Below are 26,948 nucleotides of genomic sequence, written 5' to 3' on the forward strand. Positions count from 1 at the left end.
TGAAAGCTATGCAAGTCTTCATGTTCACCCTGTAGGAACCTGGTGCATTTCCAGTCTTGAAAAATATATCCCAGCATGGTCTTTACAAAGGTAGTGCAACACCCAGAGCCTCTGAAGCTGCCATGAAGTTCAAATCTCAGCACTTATCTACAAACATGGTGTTTGGCATAGTACCACACTGTGTTTTTTCTATCCTCTTTCTTCCAACGTGTGGACTGTGATACAGCAGAATAGGTCAAAATGAAGAGGGTAAAGTCAAGCAGTGTATTTTACTCCCTGCATTAAACAATTACAACCTTACTCATGTTGCTAACCTGAGTAAGCAGCATTTGCTGTCCCTGCATCTGATGTAGGAAGTGCTCTTCCCTCTCTTTTTTCTGTTTGGAGGTATCACTATGAATACCACATTTGAGGATTACAGGTCAACTGTAGGTAGTGTTATGCTGTGCAGTCCTTCCTTTCAATAAATGAAATGCAACAAAGTGCGTCAACACTTGCCAGTTTGGAGAAAATACCAAATTATTTAAGGAGACTACTGAAGAGCAGATAGGTGACGGCAAAACATTACTATGGAAAACTTGGCGGGGGTGTCTGTGATTCTGTGGAAGAGCAGCAGGACAACAAATCAGGTGAGTTTACTCATGTTTGTTATGCCATCCTGACAGGACATCAAAGGCTCAGAGAGGTTCAGTGAAGGAGGACGGAAGATGTTCTCCTTAGAGAACATTTTGGCAGTCGTTCCACTTCACAAGGAGAGATGAAAACGGTCACAATAAAATGTTAATAACTGATGGCAATCTACAGTATGGTGAACGGTAACAGTACAAATTTCCTCTGAAATCGGAAAACAGCGAGGTAAAACGCCAGTAAATGTTTAATAGCCATCTGTGCGGAACTCTGCCCACGCCGCCACTCACGGGGCAGCCGCTCGGCCATCGGCTGCTCCGGCCGTGCCCGGCCTCGCCCGCCAGCGGGCGGGTCTCTGCGCGGCGCTCGATTGAGCGGCCTGTGCCTGAGCGCTGCGGTGGCGCGGGAGAAGCCGGGCCGGCTCCGCTCCCGATGCTGCGGTGGCTGATCGGCGGCGGCCGGGAGCCGCAGGGCCTGGCCGAGGTGAGGCCGCTCCCTGCGGAGCCTTAGGCTTGGAGCGGGCAGTGCCGTGAGGTCGGGATGCGCTGGGCCGTGGCGTTTCCCATTGGGTGGGTCTGGGCCGTGCTCCGCGCCGGCTCTCGGCCTGCGGGGCCTTCGGGCTGACAGAACTGGTTACGGGCTTCGTGGAGGAGAATGAGAGGAGGGCAGAAGCGCAGAATGAACCTCGGGTACTGTGTTCAGTTCTGGGTCCCTTAGATCAGGAGGTGCCGGAGCGTGTCCAGAGAAAGGCAGTGGAGCTGGTGAAGGGGCTGGAGCACAAGTCCTGCGAGGAGCAGCTGAGGGGGCTGGCTTTGTTCAGCCTGGACAAGAGGAGGCTCAGGGGAGACCTCATCACTTTACAACTACTTGAAAGGAAGTTGTAGCCAGGTGTGGGTCTGTGACTTCTCCCAGGCAACAAGTGACAAGTGACAGGACGAGCAGAAATGGCCTCAGACTGCTCCAGGGGAGGTTCAGGTTGGACATCAGGAAAAATTTCTTCACAGAAGGGATGATTAGATATTAGAATGGGGTGCCCAGGTGAGTGGTGGAGTCACCGTCCCTGGAGGTGTTCAGGAGACGACTGGGCGTGGCACTTTAGTGCCACGGTCCCTTTGACATGGTGGTGTTTGGTGATAGGTTGAGCTTGATCTCAAACGTCTTTTCCAACCCAGCTGATTCTGTGAAGACCAGAACACCCACGCTGAGCTCGCCCGGGAGCTGTTGGGAGCATCCCGGCTCCCTCTCCCTTTTTCTGCGGGGCTTGTGTTGTGTAGCTGCAAGAACTGCGTATAAGTCCTGCTCTCAGTGAGACTGATGATACAAATTGTAGGCAGTGACTTGTTATTTGCAGTAACTTCTTGTTTATGTGTCACAGTAGTTCGTAGTAGTCTTCTAGCACTTCTTAGTTTCTCATCCATGAAACACGGTTTGTTACATAGTGCACTGTACACTGACATCCTTCCTGCTTCTCAGGTTGAGAGTTTTACTAGATTTGGGGGAGAGATTGTTGAGATTTTCATGTCTCTACGAGCTTGGTGAAGTTCTCAGAGACTTAACAAGAGTTAATTAACAATATTACTGGACTCTATACACATAGTGCTTTTGTAATTTAGACAAGTATGAGGAAGTAATTATTTTCCAGCTGCTGTTCATGAGCAAGCGTGCCAGTGTCATGGATGACTTTAAATGCCAGTATTTACTTTGGTGGAAGTTTGGATTTGTGCCAGTTTGGAACGACGATGTGTGGGAATGTCTCTGACTTTTGTCACCAGTCAAAATGCTGGTTGCATTGCAGTCATATTTAGCAGGTTTGTGTGCAGTTGTTTTTGGAAGGAGGATGGGAAATATGATGCGGTTTTGTAAGATGTGCTAGAAAACAGCATTTTGTGTGTCCCTTGCCAAAGTTTAAACTCTGGCTATGGTTTAGTTATACCGTGTTTTAATAAAGCATGAACATGAATCAAGATGTGGCCCAGTTCTTCCATTCTGCCATTCATAGCTTGGTTAAACCTGACCCACAGGACTTTTGTTCCCATTGTTACCACTGGTTTGTGGAATGACAGTAATAATTTTGCTTCTCAGGAAAAACTGAATAGCATTTTGTTAAATAAATAAAATAAAATAAAATTGTGTAATAAAATGTAATAAAATTGTAAAATAAAATTTTGTTATTCAGGAAAAACTGAATAACAAATATTGCTAAAGGTTGGTTTCCAAACTTCCCCCCCTGCTTTATGTGGTATTGTTTCATCTAATCATCTTCATAACTAGTTCTTAAGTAGGTCAGAAAGCCATAGCAATGTGTGGGCTATGGACGTAGGGTATTTGTTTCATGTGCTATGACTTCAGACAGATGTGTAGAGTGGCACTGCACTGGGTGAATAGAGAAAACCTCTAGCAAGGCTACCCTGAGTTCATGAAAGGTAAATTTCTCTGTGCCCATTTTTATTTTTACAGTGGAATTGAAAGTCATTTAGACTCAAGCTCCTGAATCTCTTCACTTGATGGCCATGATGTTCATCTTAGACAGGGTGGTTCTGGAAATGGAGCATCTAAGTGGGTCAATAGCCATCATGGCCAATAGTAGCTAATTTGTCATGTTCCACGGTGCATAAAATCAGTATGTATGTGAACTCTTGTATTCCATGTTTTTGGTGAATTGCATTTGAAAATCCCACTTTTAAACACTTTACATCATGGGGGTTTATAGGAAGTTATGAAGTTCGGATTAATATTTTGGGTTTTTTTCTGTTTTTTTTTTTTTTTCTGATTACTGTAGTGATGCTGACAGGTCCTGCATAAAAACATGCAAGTTGGGAATGGATTCCATTCCATTAGCATCACTCTCCAGCTTTCCCTTCTAAAAACACGATTGCTATAAGAGAGTCCAATTAATAGTTTCTATAGAAAAGTAGATTTCTTCAGAGAAAGAATTCTCATTTAACCCTATGTTTTGCTGAATATTAATGTATGTTTCCTTGGTACAGTATTGCTAATGTACTGAGATTTGCTTAGACTATGTAGAACTCTCATTTTTTAAGGCATGTTTTGATTACCTTTGACAGCTGACTCCAAGTTTTCATGTTTGTCCAGCTTTTCTTTATAGCCATGCAGATTCTACTTGCATTATTTTAGAAGGAAACTGCTATTCACACGTGATTGCATAAAATGAGGAACAGTTACTTCATGAAATGCATCAGATAGCAAAAAACCAAGATAAAATCACAAGAACTTAATTTAAAAAACAGGAACTCTTAATTTTTAAAATAAACACAGGTTTCTTTCACCAATTTTTCACCTTGTCATTCTTAGCTTATGAAGAATAGTATCATAGTACCAATATCAAAGTAATAGAAAATAATTTATTAATCTAGCAAGAAGATGTTCAAATTTTTGAGGATAATATGTTTGTCTTTGCTGTGGTATTACCTGTCATGTATGCTGTGTGCTGTACAGTGTTCTGTAGTTACTGTTTTACAGTGTAGGTTCTGTTGAAGTCCTCAAAGGGGAGACAGTCTTGGAAGTAAGATGATGTTGACTGTCGTGTAAAATAAATCCAGAAGGAGAAGAATGCTGCCACTGAGTTACTATTGAGCTGTTTTGTTTTTGTTTTTTATAAATAATGTCTAACAGTAAGTTGTTCCAGAATGTGTAAGACATTAATTACAAAAAAGTTGTCTTGAAGCAAACTGATGATTGAGATTGGCAGAACTATTATTCCTTGAAACTGCAGTTCTGTGCAGTGTTTTATTGACCCTACCTGATGATCAGCTTGTTCCAAGTGATTGATTGTCCTTTTAATTAATAGTCTAGGTGGGGGTAATTGCAAATGCTGTTCTATAAAATGATTAATCATTCTCTACATTTTTTTAAGTGGTTGGCTTTGGTATTTTGTGAATAGAGTAGCAATGGATGATTTATATATTATGTAACAGAACAGCATTTGTTCTTATTTGTTTTAAATATGTTGTCTTTATATAGGATTTTAAAATTGAACAGCAGATGAAAGATATGAAAGATTCACAAACGTCTCATAAGATGTGTAATTTAATGAAAAACTGAGTGTATGGTGAATTGGGTCATGAAGCTGGCTCCACATGACAGCTCATAGCTAAACTGGGTTTTCATCATGCTGTATCAGCGATTAAAGCAGTACAAAATATTTTGTTAAACAGAAAATGCCATATTATGGTTTAAAATGTGTACAAGAGAAAGCTATTATTTACTCGAAATAATAAGAAATTATATTTTGTAATGATTTTCATTCAGGCAAAATGGTATTTCGGGAACTTCACACATGAGTCTAGGTTGTTAGAAGTTACAAAGACCTGATGAAAATAATTATGTCAGTACCAAATAAATTTAACTCATTTTTTATGAATTTTAGAAATCCTCTGTACAGACAGTTGGTGAAGAACAAACACAGAATCCTTACACGGAGCTCCTCGTGTTGAAAGGTCATCAAGATATAGTACGATTTCTAGTGCAAATAGATGACTGCAGGTATGAAATGCCATTTTGAATTGTTTCATAGTGTCCTTGGCAATACTTCAGAGAATATTTGTTAATATGTAGTAATATTTGTAATCTTCCCTTTTTATTTTTGGTGGGGGAGGGCAGGAAAAATTTGAGTTAAAAAAGCAAGGGATGAACACTCCCTTTTCTTGGTATGTTACTGTGTCTTTTGGCTTCTCTTTTAAGGTTTACTTTAATGAGAAAATAATGGTGAATGAGTTATGTTTTTTGGTGCCAAGTCACTTGTTAGGAAGAAATGTTCTTTTTAGTCTGTTCCTGTTTGAGCGTTCCCTTCTGTACATGCACATGAACTCTTTCTCACAGGACAACATGCGGTAGTGTCTTCTTCTGCTCTGAGCAGATACATGTGTTTTGCATTTCTGAATTGAGAATAGCTGTTATTTCACCTTTTGGTTCTATGAAAGAATGTAATAGGCTCCTTTAGGTACACTGTAGCAATTAGCCGTGACATCTTCAACAATACTGAGCAATGGTTGCTGTTCCTTTCTTTCCCATCTTCTGCTGTACTTTCTTCCAAAGCTATAGTACTTAATTCACTTGAGCTTTAGTTAATGCAGGTTTTGTTAAATTTTCAAATATTGAAATTTTCACCACTTTATTCAGAATGACTGCTTAGCAAAATTCATCACATGCCTAATCTCTGCATTTCATTTCTCTTCCAGTTTGATCTTATTCAACTTGCTGTACTTCTTTGAAACCTGATCATTCCTTTGTTTCTCTCGGTCAGTTTTCAGCTATGTGCAGTTTTTTGTATATTCCCTGACAATTTTTATCTGTTGTATTCTTCTGAAGACTTGAGTTATCTATCTTCCGAGGACAGAATTATCTAAAAACTGGAAAACTGGTTAATAAGCAGAGATGAAGTAATTGTATTTACCTTTGTCACTTTGGAAATGTGTCTGAGAGATTGTATTATGATAGTTGTACATTACAACCTGGCTTCTATTCTAGTTTTCTCTAAATTAGCCTTTCATGTTCTTTAATTATACTTAATCCTAGAAGAGAAGAAATAATTTTCTGCCTTAAAAGTAAGGTTGTGAATTCTTTAGTCAGTAATAAAATGTAGTGACTCTTGGCTGATGTGGAGAATAAAATAGAAAACATTTAGAGATTAAGAATGTAAGTAATAGGCAAGAATAGTTCTGTTAAGGAGCTGTAGTAATTTATATCTTTTATGGATTAGACTCAGAAGGGAATTTCTAATATATTCATCAATACACTACACAAAGTTAACATGGATAACAGCTTGTTTTAATCATAGCAGTGTGTAGCAGGTGTTTTGTGAAGGAAGGTTCTCTCCTTCCCCATTCACATTGATTGGAGGAGATCATGCAGGTGGTCTCTTCCAATTCAGGAATGCCCACAGAATCCTGTTTTCTAATAAGATTCATTATATATGTATATATATATAAATTTCACAGAAGACTCCATGGAGGATCTTTAGTGTGTCAGTTTTTATTCTTAATGTCATAAAATATATATATATTGGAAAAGTTACATGTGTTACCATAAAGTTTATTTTTCCACATTGTAGTAGTCCACCAGAAAATTCCTACAAAAATGAAAGAATCTTGTGGCTTTTTTTCAGTCCTTTTTGACCCAGACCAGTTATTAAAATAACTCTTTATCAAAGTATGTTTTCTCAAAACACTTACTGCATAGAGGTAATTGATTTTTGTAGAAATACCAGAGTATTCTTAAATTGCTGTGTGATACAAAGAAACTGCTTGCCATTTTGGGCTTCTTTCTTTGATGGCAGGTAAATTACTGAAACTAAACTAATGATTATCATTGTAAAGCCAAAGTCTGGGTGGCTGCATTTAATACAGGCTGTAAAATAGCATATGGATAAGGAGTAAGTTATATAGCTGGTTAACATTCTGAGAGTTTGAGGAGTTTAATAGAGTTGCTTCACTGGACAGTAATTCTGAGTTTTTATTTATCAAGAATATGGTATTTTCTGGATTGTTAAACACCTGATAATATTATTCACTTGATTCTTTTCAGTAAAATTAGTATTGTTACTCAGATTCTGAAATGTTTTTATTTAGTTTCTGCAGCTGTTCCATTGTGTGCTTTTTGTCAACTATTGTAAGCCAAATTTCACGCTTCAGGTCTTTAGATAATATCATCTTAGTGAGAATTTTGCAGAAGGATTTTCTTGTTTTCTCAGTGGCTCAGCTAAAACCAGTGAGTGGAAAATTTTCTCAGATTGGTTTTTTGAAGATACTAAATAAATCCTATATGAATGTAGCAGAAAGCTGGTGGGCTTTTTTTTGCTTTTTTTTTCTTTCTTCTTTGCTCTTGTACTTTTCGAACATGAAGTAAGGGTCATATTGATTAGAAGATCACTAAAGAAGACTAAGCCTGAGCAAGAGTCTTCCAAAAAGTGGACTGAAATAAAATTGCATGTAAGGCCCTAGCATTTGATACCTTAAATTAAACAGAGTTCACAACACATTTTAAGAACAGGTTTTTTGTTGCTCATTTGACCATTCCTTCCTTCTTCAGGAAACTGAGAAGGTTATGGATGGTGGTGATCTTGACTGGAAAAGAATGAGGTGTCCCATAAGGAGCATATGTAGGCAGATGGTTAGATACTCACTCTAACCTTGAGAAAAAGATTGAATTCAAGTCAGACTTGGTTCATGTGAGATTAACATGCTAATTGGAACTTGTGTTTTCCTCATATGGTATGCCTTCCATGTGGATTTTTATCAGAAGTCAAATTTAGCACCTTAAATGTGTTGCCCTTTGAAGTTCTTTTAAGCCACACTCTAAATTACAGTGGTAAATACTGGACTACTCTGTTCTGAATCCAAAAAACCGGTCTGAGAAACTACTCAGAGACTTTTTTTGTCTTTAAGCAGCAAGGTATTTGTTTATTCAACGTTGGGAGCAAGCCAACTCGTGCTGGACAAACTTGCTCGACTTGCAAGTGCAAAACGAAGCCATTTTATACACTTTAGATACCTGGTTACATCATTTATTATACATATTAATAAGTAGGCTGGTCTCTGGGTGGAGTCTTTCCCAAACATGCCCAATTTTCTACTTTGGGGGTCTTCTCCTCAAACCTTCATCCCTCTGGTGGTCACCATGGATGTCTTCCTCAGTTTGACCTCTTCAATTAGGTGACCTGAATTCTTCAAGCTTGCAAAATCCTGGCTCTGGGCCTTTAGATCTTATTCAAACGTCTAGTTTACCTAATTTATTTCTGTGTGTGTACTTCTCCTATTCTTTCTATAATAAGGCCTTTGGTCCAGTGAGCAGAACAGAATGTGATATTAACCAGTGCTCCTAAAATGTTCTTCTAGCAAAACAGGTATTGGGGTTTCTTAGCAGGCCAAGATATCTCAGTTAACTCTTTTAGGCCCAGCTCCTGTTTCAGTTCCTGGGCTGAACCCAGACAAGTGGTTTGTAACTTGTTAGATGTCTTATAGTTGACTCTTGACTAATAGTATTTGATTTTAGAGTTCACTGTTATTTGGTGTTTCAGATCTCATATTTTTAAACAAGAAAATTGGTTCTTTTGTGTGGGGTTCTTTTTATAATAGTACATATTGGAATTCCTACATCTTGTTCTTATATTAAGTATATGTTGATAAATACCTATTCAAATGTACTGACTTTAGCTTAGAAACTGTAATTGGGATTTACAAATACATGTTTATTCTGTAAAGACAGAGTCTGATATATCTTGTAAGTATTTTTCTTCCGTAACTGTTTACTGCTTTTCCATTACGTTATGCTGTATTGAAGTTTTCAGTTTGTTGTGGTTTTTTTGTCTCTTTTTCTTCAGGTTTGCATCTGCAGGAGATGATGGAATCGTATGTCTGTGGAATGCTCAGGTTAGGTGATTTTTTGGGGGCTGGCTTGTGTGTTCTGGAGAGGGTAGAAGTTATGGAGAGGAGTTAGAAATGTCTAGAAATGAAAAAGCAGAATAAATAAGAGTTGCTGCAAAGCTGTTTGAAAATGTACAAGTGGAGGGAGCCTCTTAAATTTTAGTTTACAAAGGAGAGTTAGGGTATTAAAAATTGTGTGAACTCAAGAGAAGGATAAGTTTTGAAAGTTAGAATGTTTTGGGAAGACATAGTGATTTTAGAGAGATTTTAGATGAAATGATGACGTGAAAAGCGGAAGTGTGTATCAATGTGTGCCTTTAATTACTCTTTAAAAGTGTGTTCTGTGGTTGCTGTTAACACCAAAATGTTGACTAGTATCTCAACAAATACATAAGAAGATCCCAAACCTGCCAGGATTTTTATATATACTTAAGTTTTAAGTACATTTCAGTAGCTTTACTAGTAATACCTCTTTGTAGTATAACTGATTAGGCTAAATGGTGAGCTAGCACAAAACACTATTGGAAAGATACCAAAGTGAGTAGAAGTTCAACATTTCATGCAGTGCAGGAACAGGGCCTTAATTGCTTGCTGTGATAAAAATCTTGTAACTTTTGAAAACCTTACAAAGACATTAGTTTTATCATGGAAATAGTACTCTGTTAGTGACACCTGCTGTTCTGGTCTTCTGCTCTGTGTCTCTGTGTCATTGACAAAATTGTAGAAGGGATGAGCATTAGACCTGTGTTAAGGAGGTCTGGTATACGAGTTATTGTTCAATAAGAAGTCTGAAGGGGAGACATGCTGTACTGTCTAAAGTGTATCAGAGATTCAAATTGAGGAAGAAAAAAACTCAGACTGTAAATTTTTTAAAAATCTTCTGAAAAATTTATGTGACATTTATGATGGTGTAATTTTAAAATACAGAAGGGGAGACTTGAAATTTCTCTCTTTTGAGCAGTTTCAATTAGTGCTTTGCTGTAGTTGAAAGCCTTTTGTGATTTTTTAATTGTATAATTTGGAAAAGTAAAGGGGTCTTGAATATTAAAACCCATATATGTGAATATATATACCCAGTGTTCTGAGCAGTTTGTCACTTAGATATTCAGCTTATGAACTGAGTTCCATTTTCTACTTCTGTAGGATTTTTATTAGTTTAAAACGTTAACCCGCAACTGTAAAGAAGTTTGCAGCTATAATAACACTGTATTTTAGTTGCACGTTTAAAATGCCAGTATGCTTCTCTCTGTTTGTGGAGTTTTGCCTTCTAAACACAGCAGAAGTAGCTCTGGTTGTCCAAAGCACCATCTTGAATCTATAGATGATGTACATGCTAAATAAAGCTGACAGGAAATTGACAGTACTGTGTTTGCCATAAATATAGGTCAAATTTTTCTAATAATTAAAAAAAAAATTACTTCTTCAGGAGAGGGTTTGTCAACAAATCTGAATTACCAAAGTGTTCATGGGTGAATGGCCAGTATTTGCATTAAAATTAAATGAACTTATTACAGAATTTCGGTCTTAAGGGCTTTTAGAGGGTTTTTTACTCTGAGAGTAATTTGTGTTATGTCCTTTAAACCTACACTTGGTATCTTATTTAATCTTGAATAGCATTGAAGGTAGTAAGAAGCAAATCCATAAGTTACTTTAGGAAGGGAGATTTGAGACTCTTAAAAATTTTTGCTTTCAAAAGTCATGTGGTACCTATGTTTTATGCTACAGTAGGCATTTTCCATGTTTTACACTTAGTTTTCCATGGTTTTGTTTTTCAGACTGGAGAAAAACTTTTTGAACTTCATGGACACACACACAAAATTACAGCTATAGCACCATTTTCTTCGTCAGATGCTTTTGAAGAAAAAAGACATTTGATTATAACAGCCTCAGCTGATAGAACAGTTATTGTATCCTTTGATCTGGAGAATATTCACATTTCTATCAACTTTTTGTGATTTTTTTCTTTTAAAGGTAGCTCTGAGACAGACTGCAGGCTGTCTCAAGACGTATTGGCCAATAATACCCACTAGGTGTAATTGGGTTACACAGGAGTTTTACTAGTTATTGCTCACAAGTAGATGCAGTCCTTGCTACAAAAATGAATCCATAACAGACCTTTATTAATATGCCATTTAGGCCAAATATTGAAAAGACAGAGTTTAGAATACTGAGACACTGCATACCTCTTTCCTAATCTGTCGCAAACACAGCATTTATATTTATAATGCATAGAAACCTTTCAGTTTCCTTAATGAATAAAGACAGGTTTGGGACTGCACTAGTGGCAGACAGGTTCAGAAAGTGTCATGTTTCCATTCTACTGTAAAGGTATGCTAAAGAAACCCTATGAATGTCTGTTGTTTTGTTATATACAATACTTATTATGTATGGCTTGTAGGTCCTATGGGCAGGTGTGTTAAAATGAACAGCAATGTTTGGCGTAAGCAGTGGTACATAATGAGAGGCTGAGAAGTGGGTGTTTTTCAGACTCTTAATACCTCAATTTTCTTTTTGAAAGGATGTAGAACAAAGGTAACTGGTATGACTTGGTTCTGTTACTGTGTTGCAAAAGACAACCTACCTTTAAATTAATTGTTGACTCTTAATAGTAGGGAAAAAAATCAATGAAAAAATAAGGTTTTGCATTGTTGATGAAAAATGTAGCATGTAATTAAATTTGTGTTTCTCAGGGAAGTGATACCTTGACACTGTGCTTCATAGTACTTACAGATTTATTTAACTAAAGCTCATGATCATTTTACTGAGAAATTCCCTGTAGAACTTTTGCAGGAGACATATATCTGATTTTTGTTCTGCAGTGTTTGACAGTTCTTCAAAGACTGGATGTATGGTTGTCTGGAGGGAGTGATCTATGTGTTTGGAACCGAAAATTAGATCTCTTGTGTAAGACCAGTCATCTTACTGATGCAGGTAAGAATGTAAATGACTCATTATAGCTGTTAAAGTGCAAGTAAAATGGATCTGTATAATGATGCAAAACCAACTTGGCAAATTTCCTTTAATTCTAATGATAACATTATTTATTAGAGCCACTCGCTCTTTTTTTAAATGTCAGACTTAATAGTTTCAGAATTAAGACTGCTTTTAATCTCCTGTACTGTGTGAATTTTAGAATATGTCAGATCTCAGTAACTGTACAATAGCTTGGACTTACAGGGATAGACCTTGGATGCTGGTCTGTATGTGTTTGCTGTAACATGTACCAGATTCTTTGACTGGCTTTTTGTGTGATCAGGTGGGAGTTCTATTATTCCTAAGTGAGCTTTGTAGAAGTAGAACAGTAGAGATTACTTTTTATTATTAAGAATCAGTACTTTTTATGTAGAAAATGCAGGTTTTGATAGGAATATAATAAATGTAATCAGATATCAATGTCAATCAGGCTTTTATATTAATAAATTTATATTTTGTATGTCCATATGAAGAAAATTGTCAGATGTTATTGCCATGCTTTACCAAGATACCTGTAAAGCTGTGAATCACATTTAAAGGTGGAACTAATATTGTCCTTATTTTTGTCATGGAATAGAGCAGTGGTAGGCAAAGCCTTCTGAGTCTTTGAGGATATTAATACTTCTTTTGAAAGTATTGATTATGAAATATTATGAAGTATTATGCTAAATACCAGCTGGTAGTGTTGCTGCTTTGTATGAAGTACTATTGAAACTTTGGTACAGGAGTCAATGGGATGTGTAGCATGGGCCTTGTCTTCTATCCTAATCTCATGCTTCCTTTGTGGGGAAAGAGATTGGTTATTCCTTGGAGAATTTTTCTTTAATGGTGTGGTGGCACAGACTGGGAAAATTCTGTGCAGGATTAAGACAGACTAACAATTAAGACAGAAAGCAAGTTGGACATCTTAGGCCTTACTCTACTTCTGCTGGCTCTGCACAGTATTTTAGAATTGTGTGTATTGAGGTATGTACAGTATCTAATAACTTTGGTACTACCTTTGTTCAGAATCTTAATAATTACCATGGTGTCCTTAATACCGTCCAGCATTAGGACATAGATATCTTAACTGTATTTAAAATAAAAAGATAATTTACTTTCAGTTTCACTGCAAGTTTGATGTCCAGAATTCTGCTGGATTCGGGACCAAAAGTCCTGACCTTGCCTCTGTTTGAGATAATCTATTCAATTCTGATGCCATTTAACTTTTATTTCAGGCAATATGCTTCTGTTTTGATTATAATTTCCAAGCGGAAGGAAGATTGTTAAGAACTTTATTAATAAAGAATTAACAGTTTGCTGTGTTATAACCAGTGGTTATCCTTTTCTCTCTTATCCCCTGGTTTTTTTTCAAAGGTATCAGTGCTTTGGTTGAATTGCCCAAAAACTGTGTTGCAGCAGCTGTAGGCAAAGAGCTAAGTGAGTATGTTGCATTTATGTGAAGTGTTCATGTTCTTCTATAACAGCTGCTTATCAGAAATATGAGTAAAAAACACACTACTGGAATTGTATAGGGAAAATAAATGGTATTAGAGTGTGATCAGCAGCCTTCTTTTTCCATTCTTTACGAAGAGGAGACAGTACTAATCTTACTGAGGAATCTTATAGATGAAACTTTTTTATATTTAGAATCATAGAATTATTAAGGTTGGAAAAGACTTTCAAGATATCAAGTCCAACCTTGAACACCACCATGCCAATTAAACCATTGCACTAAGTGCCATGTCCAGTCATTTCTTGAACACCTCCAGGGATGATGACTCCACCATATCCCTGGGCAGCCCATTCCAATGCCTGACCACCCCTTCAGTGAAAAAATTCTTCCTGATATCCAACCTGAACCTCACCTGGTGCAACTTGAGGCCACTTCCTTTTGTCCTGTCACTTGTCACCTGGGAGAAGATGCCAGTCCTCACTTCGCCACAACCTCCTCTCAGGTAGCTATAGGGAGTGGTGAGGTCTCTTTGAACCTGCTTTTTTTCATGCTAAACAACCTGAGGTCCTTGCTCTTAAGACTTGTGCTCCAGACCCTTTGCTATCTCTCTTGCTCTTCTCTGGATGAAGTGAGGGGCCCAGAGCTGAACACAGCTGGATTTGAGGTGCAGCCTCACCAGTGCTGAGTACAGAGGGACAATCACTGCCCTGGTCCTGCTGGCCGCAGTGCTGATACAGGCCAGGATGCCATTGGCCTTCTTGGCCACCTGGGCACACTGATGGCTCATGTTGGTCAAGCAGGACCTGCCTTTCTTAAACCTGTGCTGGCTGGTCCTGGTTCCCTGGTTGTCTTGGATGTTCTGTGTGATCACACTCAAGATAATTTGTTCCATTACCTTCCCTGGCACTGAGATCAGGCTGACAGGCCTGTAGTTCCCTGGATCCTCCTTCTGACCTGTCTTGTGGGTGGATGTCACACTGGTCAGCCTCCAGCTGACTGGGACCTCCCTGGTTAACCAGGACTGATGATAAATGACAGAGAGTGGCTTGGCGAGCTCCTCCACCAGCTCGGTGTTACTGCCACCTGTCCAGATCTGACTGGGGCAATTGTCATTTGGCCTAGTGCAGGAGGTCTGAGACTGCTTATCTGAGCTGTCAGGTACTAGGCTTCTCTAGAGCCTCCTTATCCCAGGATCAGAAGCTATAATGAGACAGTGTGCTGATTTCTTTTGGTCAGTTGGAGACAGAATAATCTATGTATGCAAACTGGAAGTAACTGGCTAGCTGTTGGTGGAGAGTCTTTTTGTAAGTGCTGTGTAAAATTACTGAAATTTCAAAAGAGGGAATAAAATCCAGGAGCAAAAGTAGAGCATTATATCAGCAAAAAAGCAGATGTTGCTCAAGATGATTAAATACTTAGTTGAAAAATTAGCAACCTGATACTTTGATCAAAGAATCAGGAACAAATTAAGAATAGTCCTCTTGTGTTTAGACATAGGGATACAATACAAACTTCCATCTAAACTTCCCACACTTCTTTTGCAGTACCCTTGAGATAGAAAAGAAATTCCAAGACTGGTTAAAATAAAGTCTTAATTCCTGATGATCTCAATTGTCTTACTAGAGAATATTGCATCCTTTTGAATATTAATTTTTCAGTGCGATGAGTCCTCAAGAAACATTTCACTTTTAGTTTACTTATCCATAAAGATGTCTAATACTTTTCACTTCTGCTTTCTACAGCTTCTGGTGTTGACCAGGTCTATAAATTTCAGAGTAACAAGGCTGAAATGTTTTATCCTAGAGTTGCTGTAGTAAGAGGCCTTAATGATAACACTGAAATAATTCATTCCCATTTTTTGGTGTCATGGGTGACCATAAGTCTTGTCTCACTTATGTTTTAGTTTGTGCCTCTCTGAAAATGATCTGTTTTATTTAAGTATAGTTCCATCTTATTCTGAATGAAAGAGTTTATTTAGACAATTTCTCTTCCTTTGAAGTAATTTTTAGGTTGACTGATTCTAACAATGAGTCTGAAGGTTGGAATGTCCTTGAAGTAAAGCGCCTTGTTGACCATCAGGATAACATTTTGTCATTAGTCAGCGTCAATGGTAAGAGTCGTTTTGTAATGTTACTGCTTTTGTTAGTTACCACTGGGATAAACCTATGGAGTTTTTTTGGGACCAAAGTTTTAACTGGAGTGAAACTACTTTACTAGTGGATGTACTATCTTGTGTAGCTGCAAAGGTAGTGACATGTCAAAATATAATTGTTTATGGATTAACAATGGGATGAAACCAGGCAAGTTGCAGTGTTGAAGAGAGGTAATGTCCTTGATGAAAATGGAGCTCTGGGTCTTCTTTCTGTTAGAAAAGTTAAAAATGCTACTTTTTCCCTTGCTCCTTCTGACTCTTAAAATGGGATATGCGAGGCCATGTTCCTTGCAGTTGTTGTCCCAAGGTAACTGAAGGTTCTGAGGGTGCAGTTGTGGGCCTGCATAGAGATTGTAGAGGGTCTGGAAGATGATACAGTCTCTGCTGCTCATTAGGGCAATACTAAGCTATTCCCTGAAATTCAGCCCCTTCTACTCTGTTCTTGCCTTTTTTTTTTTTTTTTATGGAGCACCCACAGAATCCAGAACAAGTTATTACTGGTGTAATAGAAAGTGTGTATTTGTCCTTGAGTGTATCTGTGTCGGCCTGGTTGGCAGAAAGGGGCTTTGTTACAGAGGTAACAAGAAGCTGGAAAAAAAAGAAAACTTGGATTCTATGGTACTTGTTTCTGGGCTTAACTGTTGTCAGTATTGTCTCCTTTTGGATTACGAAGAACAAGCAATGTTTGGCATAAAGAGACAATATGCTACCTGCATTAAATATTGCTGTAGTGGTTCCTTCCCAGCTATGAAAAACAAATTCATGACGAGCTACTTCAGTCTTGCCATCCACTTAATTTGTGATCTGTAGTTCTGTTTATGACATAGAGATACTTTGTTGCTTCTGAGGGGTGTCCAAACACCTACTTGTCCAAAGAATAAAAGGGCTTTTTATGTAGAAATGGAGTTCAAGTACTTGTACATACTTCTGGTGGTGTTCCTTGCCTTTGCTATGCAGTACTGTGCACTGTGGTCAGTGAATGTTCTCCTTCCTAATTTTAATTTTACAGGAGAGCTCATGTCCTTTTGCTCATCTGAGGTGTGATAGGTAATAAAATGAGTATTTACTCAAAGAAAGGGGGTTTAGTCCGGTCAGTTATGTACTGCACATTGTACATAGCTGTACACAAAAACAAGCACTCTTACCTTTCTAGGGTTGTAACTTTGTGTGAAATGTCACTTTTCAGTATAATGTTTTTTTCCCCCCCTGCAGACTTGACTTTTGTGACCGGCTCTCACGTAGGTGAGCTAATAGTTTGGGATGCACTTGACTGGACAAAGCAGGCATCTGAATGCAACTTCTGGGACTCCTCTGTCCATCCAGATGTACAGCCAGAAATAAAGTTATCCCAAAGCCCAAATGAAACTTCAGTTCAACACCTAACATCTGATGAGGAGGTAAAAAGCTTTAAATACAGTAAACTAATTCAAGTAAGCTAGGATGACCTTACCACAGAAGACCAACTGCTTTGTGTTTTCAATTTCCTTGTTTTAATATGAGAGATTTCTTCTAAGTGTGCACAGCTAATTTTATACAGTCAACAGTTTTTATATAAAGTGTTGGCTGTTGAGCTAACTGAAGGTTATAATATGTTGATGGTATTGGGAACTAACATAATGGACTTTCAACAACAGCATTTCTTTTTGACTGACAAAGATTTATTAGTTGTTTATAGTACCACTAGAGAAAAAATAAATAGGAGGTGTATGTTTTGATGGCATACATCTTTCATATTCCATTCTTCTGGAAATGCAGTTTTCACAGTAATGCACCTTCGAACATTTATATCTGAAGGTACTATGGAGTGAATTTAAGAATAGGCATATGTCTATGCTTAATAGTAAATCAGTATTGCTCCTACTGTTCAGATGGGCCATACTCAATTGTATACACAAATATGTATACAGGATCCAGGCTACTGTAATAATGCTTTGGACATAGGTTCTTGATCGGAATACTCTGTCAGAACCCAGTTATTGTTCAGCAAACACTAAAAGTTGTCAGGTTATTACTTACTTTTGTGAAATGTTACCAACTGTTAGTGGCAACGTAAAAGACGTTTCATAGTTGTCACGTAGGTCAGTTACTGGGGAATGATTAAGAAAGGGATTCCTGGAAATGGATTCAGAGATATGAGATATAACAAAGTAAAAGCTGTGGAAAAGCCTGAATTCCTAAAACCCTGGAGAGAGAAACATTATGGGTTGTGGGCAGAAAAAAAGATGTGGTTGTATCTAAAGGTAGGATTTGCAGTGTTATCAATGCTTATTTCTACAATGAGCCAAAAGCAAATTTTACTTAGGGTGAATTCTATAATATGGCTTTAAAATACTTTGATTTTCTGCTTGAAAGCTACACAAGATGTGTTTTAAGGGAGGGGAAAAGAATTTTGAGAAGGTCAGAAGTTGTTATAACATTGAACATGGAATCTGAGGCTACTGAAGGCTTTCTTCCCTGCATGGAACTGAACTAAACAAATTGCTGTGAATTTCGTTCATCGTGAGAGTTTTGAATGGTGAGAAGTAAAGGTGGTTCTAGCATTAATCCTGAAATAGAAGCTGTTTTAAGGCAGAGCTGTCTGTATTGTAAAGGTCCTACTTAAAAAGTGGTGAAGAAATGTATTTTTATAATGTATTACTTTGTTACCTGCAGCCTAAAAGCAGAACGCTGCTCTTCATGTTAAAAAAAAATAATGCAAAATATGTGTTTCCTCTGTTTTCCAGGCGTGGTAGTTGGGTGGTTGGAGAAGATGCATGTGTCTAGTTTGACACTGAGATTGTAGGCAAAACATGATTCAGAAACAAATGGGGTGGTATAGGTTTGGCAATACTGGGAAACAGTGCTAGGGAGTGCGTCTGGTGCCCTGACAAACGTGTGTTTGTGTTTAGTTGCCTTTTAAGATAGATGTACAATTTATGCTTCATCATCTTTTATTTTCTTGGGGTTTGAGATGACCAGGATTTTGCCAGGGCTTGTGAAAAAAGAATAGTGCTCCATGAAAAGCATCTTTTGCAAAGCTGTAAGACTGTGTGACTCATGGTGGAAGAGTGATGTGGAAGGCCACTGAATATGAAGCTCACACAAAACTAGGAAAATAATACAAAATGACTCAGTGGGTTATTTTTCCTCTTGATTTGGTAATGGTGCTATCAGAAATCTGTTTAGTTTCAGTGCTTCCACAGCAGATGTGCATAAGAAAAAAGCCAAAACTCTGAACAAAAACCTGGATAAAGAGTTTTGAACAGTGTCAAAACATCATTGAATATATATATAGAAAATCTTAGTCAAAGACAGTGGGTTACAATTTTTACAAAATATTGACAGATGTATAGTGTGAACTGATTATGAGACATTGATGTTCGGGTTGTGTAAGTGGAAGCAGGCCATTCAGGGAAATGTTCCAGCATACATCACCTAAACAAGGTATGTTCAAAACTGCAAAAATGTATTGAATGGAAGCATTTTGCACGCTCCTGGTACTGAATATTAATCATCTGTACATACATATGATTGTACAGTTGCCCGCTCTAAGATCGTCAGAAGTCACAGGAGGGTCCAGGTCCAAAGATGTATAAGCTGTTTCTGGCTTTAGGGTCATGATGGTTGTAGGATGGAATGCCTGCACTCTTCTGAAGAAAAGCATTGAGTGCAAAATGCACTATTGTGTAGTACTTTCCTGTGAGAGAGTTCCTTTTCTGTACTCAGTAGAGTTGAAATACTTGAACAAGACCTCCTTGTCCAGCTTCAGTTAAATTTCAAAAAGAGGCAAAAATGCAGAACAGCTTCCTGTATTCTCAGGCTTTCTTGATAAAACAAAAGTTTTTCAAAACACAGAGCATTATTTTAGTGTAAGAAAGTAAATGTTTAATTGCAGAAGTGTATTGATTTGTTGGTATCCTTGATTACTGCTTAGACTGTAAGGTACAGGTTAAAAATACAGACACTAAATAACTACTTAGAGTATAGGAGGATATCGCACATTTGCTCAAAAAAAATCCATTTTTTTTTTTAATATGACTTACTAATTTCATATGTTTGGGATAAGGCAGTAACATGAGGACAGAAACAAGCTGGATAGTGCAGGCTAGATGTCATCACAGTGTCTCTGGAAATCTGTTACATGTGGGATGATTTTTCAGTATCTGTTTCTGCAAGTTGTTCCATTAAATTTTTTTTCCAGTATGTGTTTGCTGCTGTTGGGAAAGGCATATACGTATATAATCTTCAAATGAAGTGTGTGATTGCCTGCCAGAGAACTGCTCACGACTCCTCTGTGCTGCACATCGAGAAGCTTCCAAACAGGTACAAGTCACAGTGCATTTAGTTAATGCAATAAAGAAAACCAAAACTTGAAAGGGTGACTAGACAGACTGCAAAGCTGCGTCTAATTTCTAGGGCAGGGACTTATCTGCAGTTTGATCTGCATTTATTAGGTAGAGCTTGTTTATCTGGTTTTTGAAAATTCATCATTGTAATTCAACAGGAAAAAACTATAATCCAGTATATCCAGACTGGTACACAGGCTGAAAATATCTCAGCTATTTTCAAAATCAGACCTGATAAAGCACTTTTGTCTACATTGTGAAAATACAGCTTAATGGCATTTTACTTCTATAAAGCAAAGGCATATGGCATATTCAGTAAATATTTTTCACTAAATATTTTGTAACAATTGAAATGTTTTAACAATAAGTAATAACTTACAGCCTTTGTTCATTAGTGCTGAATTTCTAGCTGGATCTTGATTTGAGAGCCAACTTGGACAATTTGCTGCATATATATATATATATATATATATATATGTATATTCTAATAGTAGTTGTGTTAGATCCCTTTATACTCTTGTTCAGTGGAGCAAAAGTCTATCAGAAGATAAAAATTGGGGCCTTGATTTTGTAAATGCAAGTGCTTTTCTAAGTGTGTAATGAAATAGGGTACCTTTCCTTTTGTTATTTTTCCATAAGAAAAGGTTTTTACTTAATGAAAATAAGCTTATGGACACCATTTAGTCAAACTATGTTTGCAGAGTCTAAACTTATGTTTTGTTTTACATAGTGGTATGCTTTTAAAAGGGGGTGGAAAATGTTTATTTTTTTCCACCTATTCTACAAGCCTGTTATAGTTTGTTCTGCTACAGATGCACTTTGAGGCAACTTGCTGTCTCTTTTATAGAAACATCACAAGATGATTTGCACAGATAGGTATCCAATGCTAGTGTTGCTTATCAACTGTTTTTACAGGCAGCTGATCTCCTGCTCAGAAGATGGCAGTGTGCGCATTTGGGAACTCAGAGAAAAGCAGCAGCTGCCAGCTGAACCAGTTCCGACAGGTTTGCTAGTAGTGGGGGGTGAAAAGAACATTTCAAAACATAACAGGAGACCCAATATTCACCATATAGGAATAGAGAGGCTTTCAAGCTTTGTAGAGAAGAGATAATATATTGTGTTCAACCAACTGATAACAGGTCTGGGTGATAAACTGAAGAAGGGATGGGTATACAAGCCCCCCAAAATCTGATATGGGACATTAAAAGGTTTGGGTGAAGCAGTTCTGTACCATAAAGCTTATTTAAAGTTTTCAGTTGTATCAGCCACTTTAACAAAAATTAGGACCTCTCCTGATGAACCTTCATCCTTCCCTGTTTGTACCAAATAGTGCTGAATCCTCTATCATGCAAGATTAAATAGTTGCAGAACTATGTGCAGAAATCTAGAAAAACTTGCAGATGAGCAGCTGGCACAAAAAAAAGGAAGTGTTTTCCACATCTCCTCTTTGAACTTTTTGGGACTCGCTTTGAGGCTGTATACGACCTCACTTGCATACTACCTCTGGGCATTGGAGTCTTCAGGGCTAGTTGCTGGTGTTAGAGCAGCATTTTCCTCAAGTACAGACATTCACAGAATCACAGAATGGGTCAGGTTGGAAGTGACCACAGTGGGTCATCTGGTCAAACCTCCCTACTCAAGCAGGGTCATCCCAGAGCACATGGCACAGGATTGTGTCCAGATGGTACTTGAGTATCTCCAGTGAGGGAGGCTCCACAACTCTCCATTACTCTCTGGGCAGTCTGTTTCAGTGCACAGTCACTTGCACAGTAAATAAGTTGTTCTGTATACTCAGGTGAAACTTCCTGTGCAGCAGTTTCTGCCCATTGCCTCTTGTCCTATGTGTGACACCAGCAAGAAGAGCCTGGATCCACCCCCTTGGCACCCTCCCTTCAGGTACTTAGACACTGATGAAGTCTCCTCTCAGTTGTCTCTTCTTGAGGCTGAACAGGCTCGGTTCTCTCAGCCTTTCCAGATGCTCCAGTCCCCTCATCATCTTTGTAGTTGGACCTGCTCCAGGAGCTCCATGTCTCTCTTGTCCTGAGGAGTCCAGAATTGGACACAACACTCCAGGTGAAGCCTCACCAGGGCTGAGTAGAGGGGAAGGGTCAGCTCCCTCAACATACCCAGCATTCGCTCCCGGCAGTGCTTTTCCTAATGCACCCCAGGATATCACTAGTCTTCTTGGCCACAAGGCCTCACTGCTGGCTCATGGACACCTTGTTGTCCACCAGGACACCTTATTGCCCTTGTTGAGTTTCAGACAGTTCTTCTCTGCCCATCTCTCCAACCTGTCAAGGCCCTTCTGAAGGGCAGCACAGCCCTCTGGGGTATCGGCCACTCCTCCCAGCTTTGTGTCATCAGTGAACTTGCTGAGGAGGCATCTGTCCCCTCATCCAAGTCATGGGTAAACAATACTGGGTCCAGTATTGCACCTTGGGGGACACCACTAGTGACAGGCCTCCAGCTAGACCCTGTGCCTGTAGGATCTGCTGCTCAGCCAGTTCTCAATCCATCTCACTGTCCACTGATCCAGCCTACCGTTCCTGAGTTTGCCTGTAAGGATGTTGTGAAAGACAGTGTTGAAAGCTGTGCTGAAGTTGAGGTAGACAATACCCACTGCTCTCCTCTCATCCATCTAGGTAGAGAGTGCTTCATCGCAGAAGACAATCAGGTTGGTCAAACATGACTTTAGTGAGCCCATACTGACTACTCCTGATCACTTTCTTGTCCTCTATGTGGATAGAGATGTCCTCCAGAATGAGTTGCTCAATCACCTTTGCAGGGATTCAGCTGAGGCTGACTGGCTGATAGTTCCCTGGGTCCTCCTTCTTGCCCCTTTGAAGTCTGGGTTGACATTTGCTGTCTTCAGCCATCAGATCTCCATGACCTTTCAAAGATGATTGTGAGCACCTTGCTATGGTGTCTGTCAACTCTTTCAGCCCTGGTGTATCCCATCAGGGCCCGTGGACTTGTGGATGTCAGATTTTCTAGGTGGTCTCTAACCCAGTCCTCCTTGACTAAGGGACAGTCTTCCTTCCAGCATTCCTTTACCTGGTCTCCCAGGTCAGAGATTCCTGAGGGCTGGCCTTGTCAGTGAAGACTGAAGCAAAGATCAATAACTCAGCCTTCTCTGCATCCTCTGTTACAAGGGTTCCCCCTCCATTTAGTAACGTGTCCACATTGTCCTTAGTTTTCCCTTTGTTACTGATGTATTTGAAGAAACCCTTCTTGTTGTCTTTCACATCCTTGGTTATGTTTAATTCCAGATGGCCTGCCTTTCTCATTTCTGCTTGTTCTGAGAGTCTCTCTATATTTATTCCCAGTGGCCTGACCCTACTTCTGTCTCCTGCGTATTTTCTGCTTATGCTTGAGCAGTGACAGGAGTTCCCTTGTAGTGCTTGGTACTTTTTGACCAGGCCAGCAACTTCTCTGCACACTGGCAGTTGTGGCCTTAGACAGGTGCTCTGGACAATATAATTAGTATTAAGAACTGGGAACAGCAGTAGACTTACTCTCTTGTAGGAACTTTTTTATTCAAGCTGTGAATAATTTTCTTGATGTATCTTGTCTACCTGGCTGTTCATCTCCTGTTGGTAACTTTTGCAAATATATTTTTGCTGCCTGGCTTGATTTAGAAACATTTTTTTCAGGAATGTTCTGTCTTCAGTATTGCTGGTGATGGCTTATCTACAGAGTGACAGGTGGTATTTGGCTTCACATTGGAAATTTATAACTTCTATGAATCAAGATGTTTGAAAGAAACCAGTGAGATGTTACTGTTGGTTTGCTCTATTTTTATTCTAGGGATCCCCTGAGAGGTTGTTCATCTTACCAGTTACCTCCCTTGCACCAGGGCCATGGTTTAGCACACTTCTAGTTTTGTGTGCTGATGGGGCTGAGGGAAGGATTGGGAATAAAGTCTGAACTGCACAGTGAACAGAACCAAACTTTCTTACTTCTGTCAGTACTATTGCATAGTTCCCCTGGTGGCTGTGGCTGTGCTAGTGGAGTACTATCTTTACAGTCCAGTTTGGCTGATAGTTTTAAATCTGAATGAAGAAGCCAATGGGCCAACACTTTAATGCTGTAGTGCAGGACATACGGGAGAGACTGGTGCCTCATTTTTCTCCTCTTTGCACAAGTAACAGTTTAGGAGCGCAAAGCGAAGGTGAACATCAGTGTCCTGCATCTACCTTTGCTGTTCAGTTAGTTCATTTAGGAAGTCTTTGTGTTTTTTCTTAAATCTGTGTATTGTATCATCCAGGTGTGTAATTCAGCATGTTTACTAAATTATATCTAATTAGGACAAGTAGCTGTGTTTCCTTTCTCCCTCAAGATGAATAATGCAGATATAAAAATGCTGCAAAGTACAGTGCTTCTGTCATTTTGCCATGTAGACTGTCTTGTTTTTAGATTTTATGTGGCTCTTCAGCTAGAGGAAATAAATCGTAGTTGTTATTTTTGCCAAACGAGAGACTTTTCTTCCCCCAGGGTTTTTCAACATGTGGGGCTTTGGAAGGGCAAACAAGCAGGCAAATCAAGCTACCAAGAAGATGCAGGAGAATACACCTATGTATTTCTTGGAGCTGGTTGGGGATTTGATTGGTCATTCATCAGCTGTGCAGGTAGGTCAGCTTTAGTAAGAACAAGAAAAAGTGAATGTTAGTAAGCAATGTGAATTTGACAGCGTAAATTTGAGAAAACAGCTGTAAAACTGTAACTTTTGACTGTCTGGGTCTGGAGGCTGGGAGCACATGGTGTGGTATATTTAGTGCAGTATGAAAACAGTAATACATACTGACTTAATATTCTAGTGAGAGCTTGCTCAATGATGCCTGAGGATTGTGTGTGCATATATGCACATACATGCTACAGATAATCTGGTAGTATATTTGGTTTCTTTTATAGACTGCAGACAGTACAACTGGGAACCACATGCATGACCCAGATTTCATCTTAAGTTCACAATCTAGACAAGGGCTTATGCAAAACAAAACACATTCAGTAATGTCTTATCCTTCTGCGCTGTGAGCATTAAGGAGGTCTTTTAATGTTAGATCAGTTACCATTCCATTGCTTCTATATGCCTAATATAATATGGTTTTGTTTTAAATGGCATTTTCCCTCCACACCTTTCTATGTTTGACAATCTGTTGGAGTAAGAAATCACTTTCTTACAGTGGACTTCTGTACACATTCTTGGAAAGAGCAGGGGGGAGGGCAGATAGAGAGGAGTGGTGTGATTCTGGAGTAGCTTTGCTCACAAGTATTCATGAGACTGATGGGATTTCAGAACTGCTGCTGCCAAAACCTGAAAGATTTTCTTTAAAAGCTAAGGTGGTGAACCTTTCTGTTATCTTTCTTTTGAAAAATGGTTAAAAGGGGTCTTATTATTGACTTGGAAAGTTGCTGTCTAAAAAGAGGACATAGTGTGTAATTCAGCAAGGGACACAGCATAAGAAGGTGAGAGGCGTATGTTAGGTCTTGGCTGGGATGCTGCAGAGTCAAGGGGTAATGGAGATGATGGTGGATGTGATTTCCTGCAACCTTCTACATGTGGAAAATCATGGGGTTTTTTTTAAACTATGGGCATACTGGAGCTGTTGAGGAAGAAAATGTTGAGTAATGATGAAATGTGGTGGCCAAAATGAGGGTTTGGCAGACTATTTCTACTGGAACTCCATAACTAGTAAGTGGCTGTTCCCAGAGCAGGTAAACCTTGTCCTGAATGCTTTCCCTGACCAGATCCCTTCAAGAAAATGAAGGGACAGGGCACTGTGAGCATGCCATAGGGACATCGCTGTTGGCTATTGTGTTGAACTGCAATTAGTGGTTAATTTTGGGCGGCCTTGTGAAGGTCTCAGAAGTCAGGAATGACGTCATGACTTGTCAGCTCCATTGGTCTTGCAAAATCCCTCCACTGCTGCTGTACTTTTCTCCTGTGTTGTATTTCTTGCATGTTTGACTTCCTCTGTGTGATCAGGTATGTGCTGATGTCTGTCACAATTGTTTGCTCTTTGATCCTTCCAGGCCTGGTGCTAGTAGTCTTGTGTTGTAGGGAAGGGGACAGTGTACCCAGTGAACAGAACAGGCTTCTGTTCCTAAGAAACCAGATCAAAGTTCAGACAAGTCATTCACTCTTCTGTTGCTGACTTGGAACAAATTGCTTCAAGATTCTGTCTTTTAGTGCTTTCTGTCCATGAGGCTTTAGTGCTATTTTAAAAAGATCTTGCAGTATGAAGTGCTGTTTAAAGAGTTTTTTTGTGTAGTGATTTTATGATCTCTCAAATGTACAGTATACAGTGTCGTTTTGCATACCTATCTATAAGCAAAGCCATTTCAGATATGTGTATTTGTTTAGTCAAGCTGTAAACTGAATAGTTAAGCAAGTTGACCATCTCATGCAAGCATCATGGTAATAATAATTGTTTCATTGCAGATGTTCCTGTACTTTGGTGAACTGGGATTGGCTACATGCTCTGCTGACCACCTCATTATTTTGTGGAAGGATGGTGAACGAGAATCTAGCCTCCGCAGTTTAACACTATTTCAAAAATTGGCACAAAATGGTGATTTGCAGCTCAAACTTTAAATTGCTTGAATACAGGCTACATATATGTAAAGTGGATGTGTGTTAAACCTGAGTGTAAGGTAATGTCTGAGCTACTGGGAATCTGACTACCAGTAACGCTTACACTTGATGTCATGTACTATACTGGAAATTTTATTAGTTGCTATTACTCTTCTGAAAGGAGAATTTTGCATGTTGGCTTACTCTGTCAGCAGAAATGGTGTTCTCTTGAAAGACTGAAGATAATGATGGCTCATTAAATAGTTTCTAATGTTGTTCCCACATGGGTGGATGTCAAGATTTGTGAAAATCCTCAGATGAATCATAACTAAAACAGTTAGGGGTATCCACAGTGCTATGTGCAGAAAGGAGGCATGGCAAAAAATCTGCAGCATAAACCCCAAAATACAGTGACAAATAGACAAAAGCCGAAGAACCACAAACCAACCCCAAAGCAAACAAACCAACAAAAAAAAGCAAA

General features: G+C 38.9%; 1 protein-coding gene across 2 annotated transcripts; it reads left to right on the forward strand.

Moving 5' to 3' along the window:
- Positions 1 to 1,010: 1,010 nt before the first annotated feature.
- On the forward strand, positions 1,011 to 26,751 carry WDR41 (WD repeat domain 41). Of its 2 annotated transcripts, XM_027634370.1 has the most exons (13): positions 1,011 to 1,110; positions 5,015 to 5,130; positions 8,966 to 9,014; positions 10,784 to 10,915; positions 11,274 to 11,336; positions 11,828 to 11,939; positions 13,338 to 13,400; positions 15,416 to 15,526; positions 16,781 to 16,965; positions 19,749 to 19,870; positions 20,809 to 20,897; positions 24,388 to 24,521; positions 26,336 to 26,751. In XM_027634370.1, exons 1-13 carry the CDS (start codon positions 1,060 to 1,062, stop codon positions 26,486 to 26,488), a joined length of 1,380 nt encoding a protein of 459 aa, XP_027490171.1. In that variant the 5' UTR covers positions 1,011 to 1,059; the 3' UTR covers positions 26,489 to 26,751. The 2 variants fall into 2 exon arrangements, with proteins under 2 accessions (XP_027490171.1, XP_027490172.1); XM_027634371.1 differs by lacking the exon at positions 13,338 to 13,400.
- Positions 26,752 to 26,948: the final 197 nt, after the last annotated feature.

This window comes from Corapipo altera, unplaced genomic scaffold, assembly GCF_003945725.1.
Source record: "Corapipo altera isolate COAL_440 unplaced genomic scaffold, ASM394572v1 61411, whole genome shotgun sequence".
Classification (NCBI taxonomy): Eukaryota; Metazoa; Chordata; class Aves; order Passeriformes; family Pipridae; genus Corapipo; species Corapipo altera.

Excerpts from the sequence above, each read along its gene's own strand:
- WDR41 (XM_027634370.1), top strand. The coding sequence starts at position 1,060 with ATGCTGCGGTGGCTGATCGGCGGCGGCCGGGAGCCGCAGGGCCTGGCC. Across the intron at positions 13,401-15,415 it reads AGCTGTAGGCAAAGAGCTAA|TAATTTTTAGGTTGACTGAT; the intron begins GTGAGTATGTTG and ends CTTCCTTTGAAG. Across the intron at positions 20,898-24,387 it reads AGCTGAACCAGTTCCGACAG|GGTTTTTCAACATGTGGGGC; the intron begins GTTTGCTAGTAG and ends TTCTTCCCCCAG.